General features: G+C 31.2%; 1 protein-coding gene across 2 annotated transcripts; it reads right to left on the minus strand.

The window, feature by feature from the left end:
* Positions 1-7,170: 7,170 nt before the first annotated feature.
* Positions 7,171-8,484, minus strand: P1R1 (transcription factor). 2 transcript variants are annotated; one of them, XM_022039515.2, is made up of 2 exons: positions 8,313-8,484; positions 7,171-8,044 (listed from the first exon to the last, which is right to left on the minus strand). In XM_022039515.2, exon 2 carries the CDS (start codon positions 8,041-8,043, stop codon positions 7,456-7,458), a length of 588 nt encoding a protein of 195 aa, XP_021895207.1. In that variant the 5' UTR covers position 8,044; positions 8,313-8,484; the 3' UTR covers positions 7,171-7,455. The 2 variants fall into 2 exon arrangements, with proteins under 2 accessions (XP_021895207.1, XP_021895205.1); XM_022039513.2 differs by having other exon boundaries at positions 8,210-8,329.
* Positions 8,485-16,172: the final 7,688 nt, after the last annotated feature.

Raw genomic sequence — 16,172 nt, forward strand, 5'->3', positions numbered from 1 at the left:
CACTTCTTGGTTTTGGTGTAGCTTTCAGCAAGCCATGGGAACAAAGCAATCCCTTAGTACTGCATTTCACCCTTAGACCGATGGGCAGTCAGAAAGGACAATTCGCACACTTGAGGATATGATCCGAGCTTGTGTTCTTGAATTCGAAGGCCATTGGGATGACCATCTACCCCTGATAGAGTTCATCTACAATAACAGCTACCAAACAAGTATTGACATGGTTCTGTATGAGGCGTTATATGGGCACCCATTCAGATCGTCGATTTGTTAGGATGAAGTGGGTGATAAAAAACTATTCTGTCCAGATCTGGTAGAGGAGACTACATCTAAAATAGTTAAGATCATGAAGAACATTCAGACGACTCATAATAGGTAGAAGAGTTATGCAGATACCCGAAGGATTGATTTGGAATTTGAAAAAGGCGATCGGTGTTCCTAAGGTCGCTCATTTTAAAGAATCAGTAGGTTTTGCAAGAGGAAAAAACTGAATCCCCGATTTATTATATCATTCGAAATCTTAAACGGAATTGTTACCGCCGCCTACAGACTGACACTGCTTCCAGAACTTTTCAGTGTCCATAATGTGTCTCATGTGTCCATGCAAGTACAACCCGAACCCCTCTCACATCTAGGCCCATGAGCCTCTTCCACTCCAGGAGGATCTGTCCAACGAGGAAGTACCGATTGACATTGTGGATCGAAAAAACAGATTACTTCACAACAGAAAAATTCTCTTTATAAAGGTCATATGGCATAATTACACACCGAGGGAGGCTACATAGGAGCTAGAATCATACTTCAGAGTCCAATATTCCCAACTATTTGATTGAGAGTGAGAGACAAACTTGAGGGACTAAATTTCTTTTAAGGGGGGAGGAGTTGTAACACCCCAAAATAAAATTATAATGTAATTTAAAATTAATAAATATAATTTTTTATCTAATGGGCGTTATATGGGCGCCCATTCAGATCACCGATTTGTTGGGAGAAAGTGGGTGATAAAAAGCTATTCGGCTCATATATGGTAGATGAGACTACATCCAAAATAGTTAAGATCAGGAAGAATATTCAGACGGCTCAGAGCAGACAGAAGAGTTATGCTGACATCCGAATGAGAGATTTAAAATTTGAGAAATGCTATCGGGTGTTCCTAAGGTCACTTTTTTCGAGGGAATCAGTAGGTTTGGCAAGAGGAAAAAACTAAATTCTCGATTCATTGGACCATTCGAAATCTTAAACAGAATTGATACCGCCGCCTACAGACTGGCACCGCCTCCAAAACTTTTCAGGGTTCATAATCTGTCTCATGTGTCCATACTACGCAAGTACTACCGGGACCCCTCTCATGTCTTGGTCCACGAGCATCTTCCACTCCAGGAGGATCTGTCCAACGAGGAAATACCGGTCGACATTGTGGATCGAAAAAGCAGATTACTCCACAACCGAAAAATTCTCTTTGTAAAGATCATATGGCAGAATCACACATCGAGGGAGGCTACATGGAATGTAGAATAAGATTTCAGAGTCCAATATCCCCAGCTGTTTGATTGAGAGTGAGAGACAAATTTGATATACTAAATTTCTTTTAAGAGGGGAAGAGTTGTAACACCCAAAAATAAAATTGTAATGTAATTTAAAATTATTAAATATAATTTTTTAATTTTTTTTATCTAATTTAAAGTAAAAATAAAGTAAAAATTGAAGGATTATGAAATTGAAAATAATGTTGGGAAAAATTAGTGAAAATTTAGGTTCTAGGGGTATTTTTAGAAAGAAAAATCAGAAACCGGAAGTCAAACTACAATTTAGAAAAGTTCTGCCACGTCAAATACCCAGCAAGCAGGCCCGATGAATCAAGACACGCCACGTGGCAGTGAATGCTGATGCGGTGCCACGCGAGCGATCCACGTACCCGCGATCAAACGGTCCAGATCTGTTCCCGCGTGCATGGACGACCCAGATGTGTTCCCTCTCCAAACGCGATCAAACGGTGAGATTTGAACGCGATTGGATGGTCCAGCTTAGATCATGATGGACAGCTAAGTTGGATCACGATAAACGGTCTAGATTCACTCTCTATTTAATTACGATCGGACGGGTCAGATCAAATACAATGGACGACCCAAATCAAAAGCGGACGGATATAAATAAACCTTATCCACACCAAACCCTAACCCTAGCCGCAAGACCCCCTCGCCGGAGAAGAAGACTCAGCCGCCGGGAAGGAGACCGCTGCCACCCGCCACCGCACCAGAGCCCTTTCCGACCGTCAAAAAAGATAAAAGTTTTTTCATTTGCTCGAAATTCAATTCTAAACACACCCATGGCGTAATCGAAGCAAAAGGATCGACCAATTGGCTGAAAAACACAGGCGAAGCCCAGCGGCACTGCCACAGGGAATTTCACAAAATGTCTCCGATAAGGCCCTTCTCGATTCCCGTTCTGTATAAATTTTTTCAGTGTTGTGATCACCGTGTCCTTCTCTATAGGTTGACCAGAGCAAAACACCCAACTGCTGCGTGAGCCATAGGAGCCGCCGCACCGGAGCGCCCAGCCGCTAGTAAGTTTCAGTTTTTTTTTTATTTTTTCGGCCAACCGAGACCACTTAACTTGTTTTCTCACAGGAATTGATGCAAAGTCAGTTGAAAACGACTGAAAATGGCCGAAAACAGCCGACCCGAAGTGAACTGCCGCCGCCGGCGATGGCACCGTCGCTGAAGCACGGCAGAGCCACCGTGCCGAAATTTCTGAAATTGTCCAAGTGAGCCCTGGGACTAATTTTGGGTTGTTTGGGACATTTGTAGGTACTATTAGCGTGTTTAATTTTCGAAGAAAAATTCAAAGAATCCAAAAATCGCCTGTAGGCGAAGTCGAATAGCTTAGCTTTTTGGGTATCAAATCGAGTAAGGATCCCTCACCTTATTCCCTATCATAGAATTAAAGTCTAAATAAATAATAATATGATATTTTGTGTGAATTTAGAAATTGTGCATAATTAATTACAGATTGCCGATGGAGCTAGAACTGAAAATTAGCTACTGTTGTTGTTGATTGTTTTTACAATTTATATGCATGATAATATCTTATTAATTTATTTTATGATTTTGAATGCATGTATGGTTTATTCTATATGTTTACGGCTAAATTGGAAAAAAAAAAATTTAACGGTAAACAATTGTGTGATTAAGTGAATGGATGAAACGACAGGCTTACTGGATATCCTAGGAGATGGTGGATAGACCGGGTACATAGGGAACCCTACCGTGAACGTTGTCTCATGCCAGACAAGATATCGAGACTTGGTAATTTGGCGCTCATACTGGACGGGGTATGGGGACGGCCCGCTTCACCCTCATACCGAATAAGATATTGAGATTTTATAATTTGGTGCTTATACCGGACGGGGTATGGAGACGGGCCGTAATGGAGGATGTTAAAAGAAATGGTTCACGTGTAGCGAAGATATCTCTATGAACCCCCATAAATACCAGCAAACTGGTAAAAAGAGTGACGGTTATTGTTTGATTTATTGATGATGGATATAGAATTATAATATGTGCTATGTTGCTGATTATACATAAAATCATGATCTGTATAATATTATTGTCTGTATAGCTTGTTTTTATAAATTCCACTACGGTAAGTGAAAGGTGAATGATTTTATTATTGATAAATGAATTTGTTAAATTTAGTGCTTTATTAGTGATTTTTTATTTTCTACCAACCTTTATTTCTGTGTCATTGATATAGTGTAATGTTCTTATTAGGCTAGTATAGGTTATTCCTTATTTAATAATTTCATATCAAAATGATCAAGTTCCAGAGCCCGAACCGCAAGAAGATTGCGAGTATATGTTAGTTTTCTTTATTTTTCATTTATTTCCTTATTTCTTGTATTTTTTTTAGACTGAATTCCGCAGTTTCGTTTGATTCTTTAAGTTATTGCGTAGGAAATATAAACTTTGAACATTTTTTACGTTTTTGTACTTAATTTATAATTTATTTCCTTTAAATATTTTCGGGGTCGTTGCAAGAGCTCTGCTTCTTGATAACGTTGAAGAGCCAGAGCACCGAACCTGTGCCCGCGCAGCTAACAAGTTTGGAAAAATAATCTAAAATTTTTTTGACTAAGCATTGAATCACCCAAAGTTTTGGCGAAGGATAAATTGAAAAACAGTAATCTGAAATAAGTTTCGTCGTGAAAGTATATTTCGTCGTTAATTTTCCAGCAGTCTGAACAATAGCAAATAATCTGTCCAATTTTCAATTTTCTTGTAATGATCATTAAAATTAGATCCAATAACTTATAATATAGCAATAGTTTTTACTTTAGCCGCGACTCGTGGTAAAATTGAGATCTCATAATTTTACATCCCGAAAACCAAATTATTATTTTTTTATAAAAAAAAAAGGGAGCAGATTGCGTGGCGGCTCACACCAAGTAATTTGCTTGTGAGGTCTGTCCGGGTCAAGCAGATGATATTTTTAGGTGCGTGTCAACTTCAGAACTGCAAATCGGGCCAAAATGTGATGAACTGACAATGGTATGGGCCAATCTGAGCCCAAACAAAGGCGCAAAGCTGCTTCTGAATCCACATAGTGGGCCTAGAAGATGACACAAAAACGACAAGCTCTAAATTTTATGATTTTTGAAATTTCACCCAATACACACACACATATATATATATATATACTTTTCTACTTCCAGGCTCGGTTGGAAATTCGGAAAACATTAATTTTATGGTACACTCACTCTCCTTGTTCGACTTTACAATGTCTGTCTGAAAATGGAAATTTTTTGTCTACAAATTTAAATGTTGTGATATATAATTCTTATAAAGCATCTGTAGGCTACATTAATTTGAGATGTAGCTGTCTTCTTTCCCTTCCCCACTCCATTATTAATACCCATTTCAAATTATCATTTTTTTTTTTTATCAATCGGTCAATCATATTATTATTTAGTTGAATGATTATTAATTTCATTTTTCTATAAATGGTTATGAAGGTTTTTTTTTTTTTTTGTAATTAAAATATATATATCGTCTAATTATATAATATATGGATTTATTTAAGAAGAATCATATATTTTTTGATACACAAGTTAAGTAAAATAAAAATTTAACCCATATGATAACTTAAACGTAGATGTACTGAAATGAATTGGAGTACCCTTTTTTGAAAAGATGAAATTAATATATCTGTACGTATATATTAATATATATTAGAATATTACTGGGCATACGACTGCAAGAGAAACATTTTTATAAATATTCTTGTTTGAATTTCACCATTCAATTTGATCTAACAACAAAGTAATTTGAATCGCATGCTTGAATTGCAACATATCACTAACTTTAACCAGATTAGATAGTTGGATTCAAATTTCAAAAGTAATTTTAGTTTAACAAGAAATAAATCCAATTAAAATTTTAGATAGTATCCTTTTATTTACTTGTCTGTATGCAGTATATGTATAAAATAGTTAATGAAGCTGTACCAGAGCTTGACTATTGATTGCATCAGGAAAAGCTGCTACAATTCAATGTTCAAACCTCTGGCTTGACTAGTTGTTTGCTAATTAATTACCTCATAATTAATTCTCTTCTCATCATAACTTGGGAATTTGAATAAATGCAATCATTGATTTTACATTTTTAAACAAGCACACACACACACACACACATCTACATATAATATATACTTACCAATCATATTTTTGTAGTGGGTATTACTATACTTTTCTACCAGATCGTGAATTTGAATTTTGTATATTTTCATTAAAATCTTGGATTATGTATATTCTCTCAAAAGTTTTACAAAATTATTTGTTATAAATTACATAATGCATACCATATAATATAAATTGTATTATTATTAGGGTGCAAATATCTTTTAATTAACAAAATATAAGAATCTTTGACTATATATGTATATGTTGCCTTTATACTCTTCATTGTAAACTCTGGCTTAATTATTAAAGCAGAATGAGAAAAACTGGCATGCATGTGTTAATTATGTGTGTACTATAAACTCAGTTTACACAAAATTCATATGTTACATGTTAACATCAGCTTCTTTTTTTAGGCGATGTAGGGTAGAGATTCAACTCAATTATCAACTTTATAAATAAAATGCATTCAAAAGGAACTACATGCTTTTCATTATGCTCTTGATTATATATATATATATATATATATATATATATATATACACACACGCTTCGCTGCATATACGTACATATATATGTAATTGAGGGAAATACATATACAAATAGTTGCATGATCACATACTACAGTACGTACAAATTGGAAAAAAGTGGTTTAATAAAGATCCCAAGGTAAAGAGTCTGGTCCACATTCTCCTTCCAAGATTATGAATCATGATCAGTGTCGCATGGGTGTTTTCTTTATGTTGACCAGGTCATACGACTTCAAATTAAAGCCAATTTTAGTGGACTGATTGTCTTTCTTTGAATATCTTAAAGGATGAAATTTAATAAAATACATATATGTATGTTATATATCTACCCGTGTATGTATTTATATATGTATGTGTGTATACGGTAACTAAATTGCTGAAACAACAGAACCCAATATACGATAACATCTAGTATGTACGTACATGATCTATAAATATAGGTTTATAATTTAGCTCCTGTCTCCATCACATACACATATGTGCATGCTGCGCAAGGAAGAAGAGAGGCGAGCACGGGCGTGCACGAAACACATACAGAGCTTGGCCTTTCATTGTTACTTGTGTCAGTACCAGCTTTTCTCTCTTCTTATGTGTATATATATATAGGTATTACTTACAAACCGCTATAATACAAATCCATCCATCGGTTCTTAGCCAAATGAAAGAAAGATTACAATAACCCTATACCTCTTTAAGCAAGTCTTCCATGTGGGATGACTGTAAATTTATTGCGTTCAAAATCATGTGTGTGTGTGTATATATATGTATATGTATATATGTACTGCTTCTGCAATATTATTAATATTCCGCACCAATAGCCACAGGTACAAACTGTCAACTATTCCTCATCATTTATCTCTCTATCTTGCATTCAAATTAAAGATCAAAATGACATATGTATATGTATATAATGTCTGTGTATAATTAAGTAAGAATCTATATATCTATAGATATATCAAGACATTATCGTGCTTTTCATGATCTTAATTATTAATGCCGCTACAATTAAGCAAGCTACACTCGACTAACTTACAATGTTAACGAGAACTGGTAGAGAACATGAGAGCCTTGGATTAACTAATTGATATGATTCTTCTGTACATACGGCCTCAACTCTATATAATATATATATATATATATATATATTAATATTCTTTCTTCCTTCCTCCAATATCCTAATATTCTTGCAAAATATGAGTAAAAAGAAAAAAGGCGATATATAGAATATCCTAAATAAAAATTGATGGCATGCCCTTATTTCTGATTCGTCACTAATTCAGTAGCATTAGCAAGCTTGAGCATGACATCTACCTGAGCTCGAAGAGATAGGATATAGTCCAGGGTTTCTTCAATCAGAGAGGTTTCATCCATGAATTCTCCTCCAGGTACCAGACTCTTCAATACTTGACTTCTCTTTCTCACCAACCTTTTCGCAATACAACTACTTGATAGACTACTGTTACTTTTTCTTGCAGCTCTTCTCATAGGACCAGACCTCCTCTTCAATATATTCTTCTTGCTCCTGATAACCCTGATCTTTCTTGCCAACGCCATTGATGTTCCTACTGGCAATTGCTTGGTTAGCTTTCTAGACTCGTCGTCACCCAATACGTGCTCCACCACTAGTTTGTTAGCGTCTTGTTTTGAAGCATTGGCAATGAGAGCACGACTCCAACAGGTGCTACCATTTCTTGCAGAAGCCATGGCTATATCGGCTGATAACTTTATTGCCTTCTTCCTCTCCGACACGCTCATGTTCTTGTTCAAGGAACCGCATACCTGGAGACCGACTATCCATTTCTTTAGGAATTCTTTCTTGAATGAGCTGGGAACCTTCATCATCCTAATAAAGAAAAGAGCGAAAGAAAATGAAATTTAGTTGGGAATCACATATACATATATAGACACACTTAGGAACACCTACTAATAGCACATAATCCAAGGATTTATGAAACAACGTGTATTGCAGGGAGTTAGAAGCAGACGAGGTAGGGTTAAATGAATATACGTGTTACATCTGCGTGTGAATGAAGATGATGACATACACTGGGTAGAACCTTTTAATATCCATTAATACAGAAATAATGAAGAAAAAAATGAAACGAACTTACGTCTGTTGCGATTTAATGTTGGAGAAGATGAGTGAAAATCATGAGTATGAGAAACGACAAGTTAAAGAGTAGCAGAAAGAGCTGCAGTTCTACAAATCCAATAAGAATATTAATTGGGAGGTGAGATAGAGAGAGAGAGAGAGAGAGAGAGAGAGAGAGAGGAGAATGTGCAGGAAGGAACTCCGTTTATTTGCTCAATGGAGACGAGTGGTGGGCCTTTAAGAGAAAAGACACAGCACATGCACGCACATGGTGTCCATGCCCCACCTTGCAAACCCTACACAATTTTAATCAAGCAATCAAAATTTTAATTCAACATTTTTTTTTTTCAACACATTTTCTATAAATTCCGGTCCAATTCCACTTAATTTATCATATATTCAAGAACCCTTTTGTCAATAAGTCTAATCCCATAAAACCCAAAACTTTTTTTTTTTTTTAATCTTTGATATTGTTTTGCACATGGGTTTATAATATCAAAAAATTTTATTTTTGAAGTGGTAAAAATCAAAATCAAATAATTAAAATAAAGAATATGTTATATAGTAATTTCAAAGCATATCAGAGTAGCAAATAAAAGCCTAACTATTATATACACACACACATATAAAGAGTATATAGCTTTTTGGGTGACAAGGTTGCGATGAATACGGAGAAAATTAAAAGAAAACAGAGCGCGCCCATTATGGCTTTGGTATAAAAATAACATTCACAATATCAGACTGATTGCCCTTTTTAAGTCTTAAGCCTTTTTTTCGTTTCTGGGCGAGAAGAATAAAGTGTCCTTCTCCAGTTTTAATTACTCTTTTTATATATACATAATACTGAATATATAATTTAATATACATATACATAGACATATATATATATATCTGGACAAATTTCAAATTTACAACGTTTTGTTATTCTTTTTTAAACGAAAGAAGAAAAAAAAAAAAAAATTGAACAAGAATCTTTCTCATGGTACTGAGAGCTTGCTAGAATGAAGACAGCATAATTAATTTAAAAATAAAAAAAAAAGAAATTTTATATTATTAGATAAAATTGTTGTAAAAATTAAAAAGAGAATAGAATTGGCAGGATCCGGAAAACATGGTGATTCTGAGAGAGGGGGAAATGGGCCCCACAGGAAGGGCATGGGATTTTTCTCTACGGAAGGGGTACCCCCACATGCTCTCCACATGGGGCTTTTTAATGGTATGCCCTTTCTCTCCCAAACTACACTCCTTTATTATTTTTAATAGATACCTACGTACACATATAAATGCTTTTCAAATCAATTTACAAAAAAAATATATATATATATATATATAAATTGTAATTTTAAGCAATTATAAATACATTTGTTTTAAAAGAAAATATATTTTATTAACAGCTAGCTACTGTGTGTAGGTAAGTTTATAATATATTTATAAAGTTTTTTTAGAACTAAAGTAATTAGGAAATTAATCTTATATAAAAGTTAATTTTAGTACCCTCATAAAATGTTATAGGTGGACAAAATTCGTGCACGGAAAATGTTCAAAATCAAATTACCAGACTTTAATTTAATTTGTTTTATAAATCATAGTTTAATATGTATGCATGTGGTTGACTTTCTGGTGGGACCCACGCTGATTACGTCTCTTTGTACTTTTTTTGTTTCTTATTTAAATTAAACAAAAAAAAAAAAAAAAGAAAATACACGGATGTCAATTTAAAACAATTTTTATGTGCTCATGCGTATAAATAAATTGAGAAATTAAATAAATTTAATTTTTTTTTATTTTAATAATATATTTAAAATAAAACCAGCCATATGTATAGATCAAATAATTCATTTTTGTTATTAAAATACATAACAATTATTCATTGAGAAAAATTACACACAAAAAAAAATGAGAGTCCAATTAAAATCTGTACCCATCTTATTTGAAATTCTCGAAAAATATATTTATATTTAATTTATTAATTAAGTGATATATTTTTTAAAATTTTTGTACATTTTTAAATTTAATATCAGAGTAAAAAAATAATTAATTGAATTATTTTTTTTTTTATAAAAAAAATTGTGATAACCATTAAAATATAATATAATCAGCCCCCGTGATTTACGGGCATCCTATACATTCCACAATTTTCTTTTTCCTCAGGATTAAAATCTGCGGGGCCCACCGTTTAATGCACGCCAAAAATCTCTAAAATGTATTTTTTTTTTAATTTATAATAATCAACGTATTTTCCAATTAATTTATACTTGTTAATACTAAATTAATCTTAACACAATTTAATCTAATAATTAGTGAATGAAGTTGTTAATTACTGTTAATGGTAATTAGCGCCGAAATTATTAGGAGTTACGAACATTATTAATTAGAGCAAATCGTACATCAAGACTAAATCTTCATCACCTCCTTAAATGGTCCTCTATATCGTACTCACATGACACCCACCCTTTCTATATTTCAACAATTATTACAGCATCTGTACATATATATATATATACACACACACACACTAAATTTTAATTCACTATATTCGTTATATAACTCATAATTGCTGCGTTATAATTTTTAAAATTTTATTTATTTTCATATATTAATAAACACCCATTTTTGAGAAACCAATGTTTTCAATTAGTCATATATATATATATAAACTTTTTCATATATTAATATATAGTTAATTATTAAAAATGTTGCAGCATTTGTATTATTATTTTTTTTAAAAAAAAGGGTAAGAACAAGCAAGGCTCGGGATCCAAAACATGGAAGTCCGGAGGTGGAGATGACAAGCTTAAAGTGTTTTTTGGTGTCTTTGTATTCCAAGTCAAACACTATATACATGTATCTACATACATCTATATATATATATATATATATACACACACATCTATGGGTGTGTGTATATATATATATATATATATACCGCCGCTTCCTTTTAAATTAATGTATCCACTATTCCACATGTGCCATTCTATCTCCTCCAACTTCGAGTCATCTCCAACTACTACTGATGTGTCCTCGGCCTGGCCCCTTATTCTCAGAATTTCAATTATATCAGAAATAAAATTAATTAAATACTTTAAATGAGTAAGAGTCTTACAATTAAATTTTATTTTATAATTTTTAGTAAATATTCAAAATAAAATAATTATAATTTATAAAATATTTTGATTTAATTGTAGCCCTGAACTTTTTTTTTTTTTTTTTTTTTTTCTTATTGATAATTGCTCACTAAATGTCCAGTAAGAATTAATATCCATACCCTACTTTCTTAGGGTTATCCTACGTAAAATACCACATGATTACTCGTAGATGTACGCATACATGCAGGATATACGTACCTATAGCCTTATATTAATAGATCTACGTGTACCTTTAAAGTTAAAGTGTGTATGTGTATATGTATATAATATTAATAATTATTATTTTGTGGGTTATTAATTGTTAACAAGTTGATAATAAGAAAAATTGGGCTGGTTTCAAACGTGTATTGATAATTAGGGATGGAGTTATATCCTAATCACATTAATTAGATGGTTCAATTATTGTGGTAATCTAGCCACACCTACCACACAAACACATATATGATTTATATCAAGCTATGGCGTACACACCATGTGATTCCCATGACAAGCATATTCATATAGACACCTATATTATATGTAGATGTATAGATGTATGTAGTAGATGGATGATTGCTGTCACCTGCCCGATTGAGAAATTAATTAACTCAGAATTTTTCGAATTCTCAAGCACCTTTTAATTCGCCTCTATAATTGCATCTACGTATATATATATCATCATAACTTTTTACCTTAAACAAGTATTAGGAAATGATTTTTTTTTTTTTAAAGTAGAAATGTTTCAGCATATTTAAATGTTTCACCCTTTGATATATGTTACGAACATGATTAATAAATATTTCTGAGGAGACATGATCGGAAAATGTACGTATGAAAATTTTTGTGCTCATCGTTGTACTTATTAGACTTATACCAGAGTCCATGGGGCTCAATAAGCTCTTACAGTCTTTGAAGAATCCTAAGAAACTTCTCCATCTTCATCATTGTGACATTTTTTAAGCTCGTTTAATGGGATATAAGAATATATAATTATTAAGTGTGCTTTTGCTTTTACGTTCTCTTTTGTGAGGGGAAAAAAAAAAAAAGAAAAGCATAATTGATTAAACTTATATATACATCTCGAGTATATAATGCTTTCTTATTAAAGTCTTAAGTTATAAAAGTTTATATGCTTAATCAAAGTAATTAATACTACAACAAATCACTCTAACTCTATAATTATCACAAGAAGATTAACTACTATATGTACGTTTTTAATAAATAATTAAATATTTTTTTGAATAAAAAATATATACATTCATTAAATTAGGTAATATTCACTAATTATAATATAACATAAATAATCTTAAAATAAGTACATATGTAAATAAAAGTATAGTTTGATTCAAGTCTTAGATTTTTTATTAAAAAAAAAATGTATCAGCTATTAACTTAAGTAATAATTGATAATAAATTAATTGCTTGTGAGAAAGATAAAAGAAATTGTAATAATTCTCTCTCTCTCTCTCTCTCTCTATATATATATATATATATCTCTTTCTCTAGTTGTGCTCCATGCATATATGAATAACTTTTAAAAGTTATATTTAACTAAATTCAAGAGTCAGAGAATACACCATGTTTTTAGATCACAACAACAAGATAGCTATATATTAACGATGATTAAGTTTGAAATTAAACATGGTTCGGTTCTGCTAAGAAATAGCTTAAATAGAAGATTAAGAGAATTAATTAAACAAGTTTCTTAGTTCTTGAATTGAGGAGATGATAATTATATTATATATATATATATATATATAAGTTGTAGGTAAATTAGAGACCATAGAAGGAAGATAGAGTCCTTAGAAGACTGACTTTAGCTTGTAGTAGAAATATATAACGAGCAGTGTTTTGAAACAAAGCTTCCATATCCACCGCACGGCTGCCAGGAACCAGCCTCTGCAACTCCTTAACCTTCTTCTTCTCCATCTTTCTTCTCTTTACCCTTCGCATATTCACCCACCCATTTCTCCATTTGGGGCCATGCCTTGTTGACCGCATTTTTTTTCTCTTAATTCTTATACTAAATCAGATATATTTGTAAGGAGTAGAGACTGCCATGGAGTTCAATTAATATATATACACAACGTATATATCCACATCTCTCCCGTGCGGATATATAAACATTATTTGGCTGCACACGTGTGAGATATATATATATATATATATAATTTATCTAGTATGAATTATATATGTAGATTCCACATGGATGATTATAATCTATTCAAAATTTTTGTCGACATTATTTTCTCTCTCTCTCTCTCTCTCTTTTTTTTTTTATTTTTTATAATAATGTAGAAAAAATATATGGACGATGCTTTATTAATGATAGGGTGTGCAATATGTATGTATATATTCCTGGGACACTTTATCATGCGCCACTTATATTAACAAAATATAAATAAGTCGGCATACTTACAAATATGGCTAATTCACTTTAGGAGATTATGGAAATAAATTTAAGAAAATTCAAAAAATAATAAACATTAATTACGTAATAATGACAGAAATATTAATGAGTTTGACATATTTTTTAATTATAATTTATTTATTTTAATTTTTAACAAATTATTATCTAATAATATTTTGTACCAACTACATTTTGAGATTTCAGTAATTTGTTTGTACTTTTGGCATGTAGTCACTAAGCAAATGTCAAATTCTACTAGTTGCAATGTCTGAATCTCTATAATTTATGATTTATTATTCAACTAAAAATTATTATTATTATTATCATCATCATTGTTATTATTAAGTGGATAAATTATTCTTAATATATGACTCAAAGCATATGAAATTATAAATTTAAATATAATTCGTTGTTAAATCTTAATTTAATTACGTCAATTATTAAAATAATTTAATCTCTTTTTTTTCAGTAGATCTTGAAGTTGTAAAAAAAAAATTAATTAATTAATTTCAAATTTCTTATTAAGGAAAATACAATTTCAAATCGATTATAATTAACATATAATTATATATAAAAATCATAAGTCGATATCAAATCAAAAGTCTAACTAGCATGTAAAAGGTTGGGTTGGTTTTCCAAATTTTTGGTTGATTAAAATTAATTAGTTACAAATGAATGACTTTTAGTCCATGTATAAACAATTATAATATATATATATATATACGTATAAATTTTTATGAAAAACAAAAAAAAAACAAAATTCATGCATAAAATATTTTTATTTTCTCCCAAAACGAAAAATAACTCTCCAGAAATTTAATATACAGCAACTACGTTTAAAATTAGTTCTTTTAACTCTACTTTCCGACATGTCACGTATTATGTTGGACACCTCTGGATATATATATATATATATATATATATATAAATGTGTGTGTGTGTGTGTGTATTTGATCGGGTGAAGGTGTCCCCTCTACACGTAATATAATTAATTAATTAATTAATCATCAACAAATCATATCATTAACTCAACAAACTCATAATCTACAATATAATGAAATTATTTTTTGTTTTGATAAAATTCAAATCTAAATCAATCATATCACTAATTTTGTGAACTCATAAGTTTATAATGTTATATTTTTATATATAGTAGAGATAAAATTTGAATTTAAATAATTAATTCTATAATAAAACGATCATATTAGATGAGTTAGATGTTTTAATAATTAGTTATGAATTTATTTTTAAAAAATAATAATAATTACAAGCTTATCTTAATTAGAAATAACAGTTGATTAAATAAATATTTCTAGAATCTCACCCCCACCATTTGGATTTTTATGCCCATTTATTTATTTCACTAAAGTGACCCTAAAATATTTTGGTTGAGTAAAAATACAATAAATTTGTTAAAAAAAAATTAAAAACAATTTAATTACATTGTCCATCAAAGTAATTATGAAATATTTTAATTTATTAAAACTTAAATTCAACTTGATTACCATTATTTCACTGAAATAATCCTTAAATATTTTTCTTACTTAAAAAAATATAATTAATTTATTAAAATTAAACTTAATTTAATCACGGAATTCTTATTAATACACTAACGAACTAAATTATTCTTCATAAAATTCAAATTCGTGATTATTAAACGTAACACAAAAGTCTTAACTATTAAACCAACTTATTTGTTGGTGAATTTTTGTCCATAATCTCGAACTTATTATAATTGTAAATAAGATGCAGACCACAATCACAAGAAGAGAGTTATTGTCAAAAATTAATTAAATAAGATTTCTACAATTGACTTTAGGGCCCCTCCAATATTATATTCCCATTATCGTGTCTTTTTTATTTTTATTTTTTCACGATAACTAAATTTGGAGGGGAATTAAGATGACAGCGGACATATCAATAAATGAGTTGATAGACATAAATCATAGATTACCATAGAAAATTTTTAGATATGATCAGTTCATTTTTAAAAAATTAAAAAATATGCAAATTATGTGGGAACTTACTGAATCAATTATTTAGAGATTGTGCAGGCGGTCGTATGTATAAATAAATGTGTGTGTGTGTGTGTGTGTATATATATATAGTAGTTGACTTGTTGTAGCCCAGGTCAGCATCAAAATGACAAGTGGCGTGCGTGCATGCATGCATGCATATGTTTATAGACAATTGAGGTCATTTTCTAACGTGGGGTGGTTTATGATGGAAATGGCCAAATTAACCAGCCTAGCCCAGATTAAGATTGAAGTGATTGTATATACAACAACTATATCACCTTAGTAGGCCTCTCTTATTTATTGTCACGCACGTGCACGGCTTGATT

This window comes from Carica papaya, chromosome 7 (genome assembly GCF_054855325.1).
Source record: "Carica papaya isolate Zhongbai chromosome 7, ASM5485532v1, whole genome shotgun sequence".
NCBI classification, from domain to species: Eukaryota; Viridiplantae; Streptophyta; class Magnoliopsida; order Brassicales; family Caricaceae; genus Carica; species Carica papaya.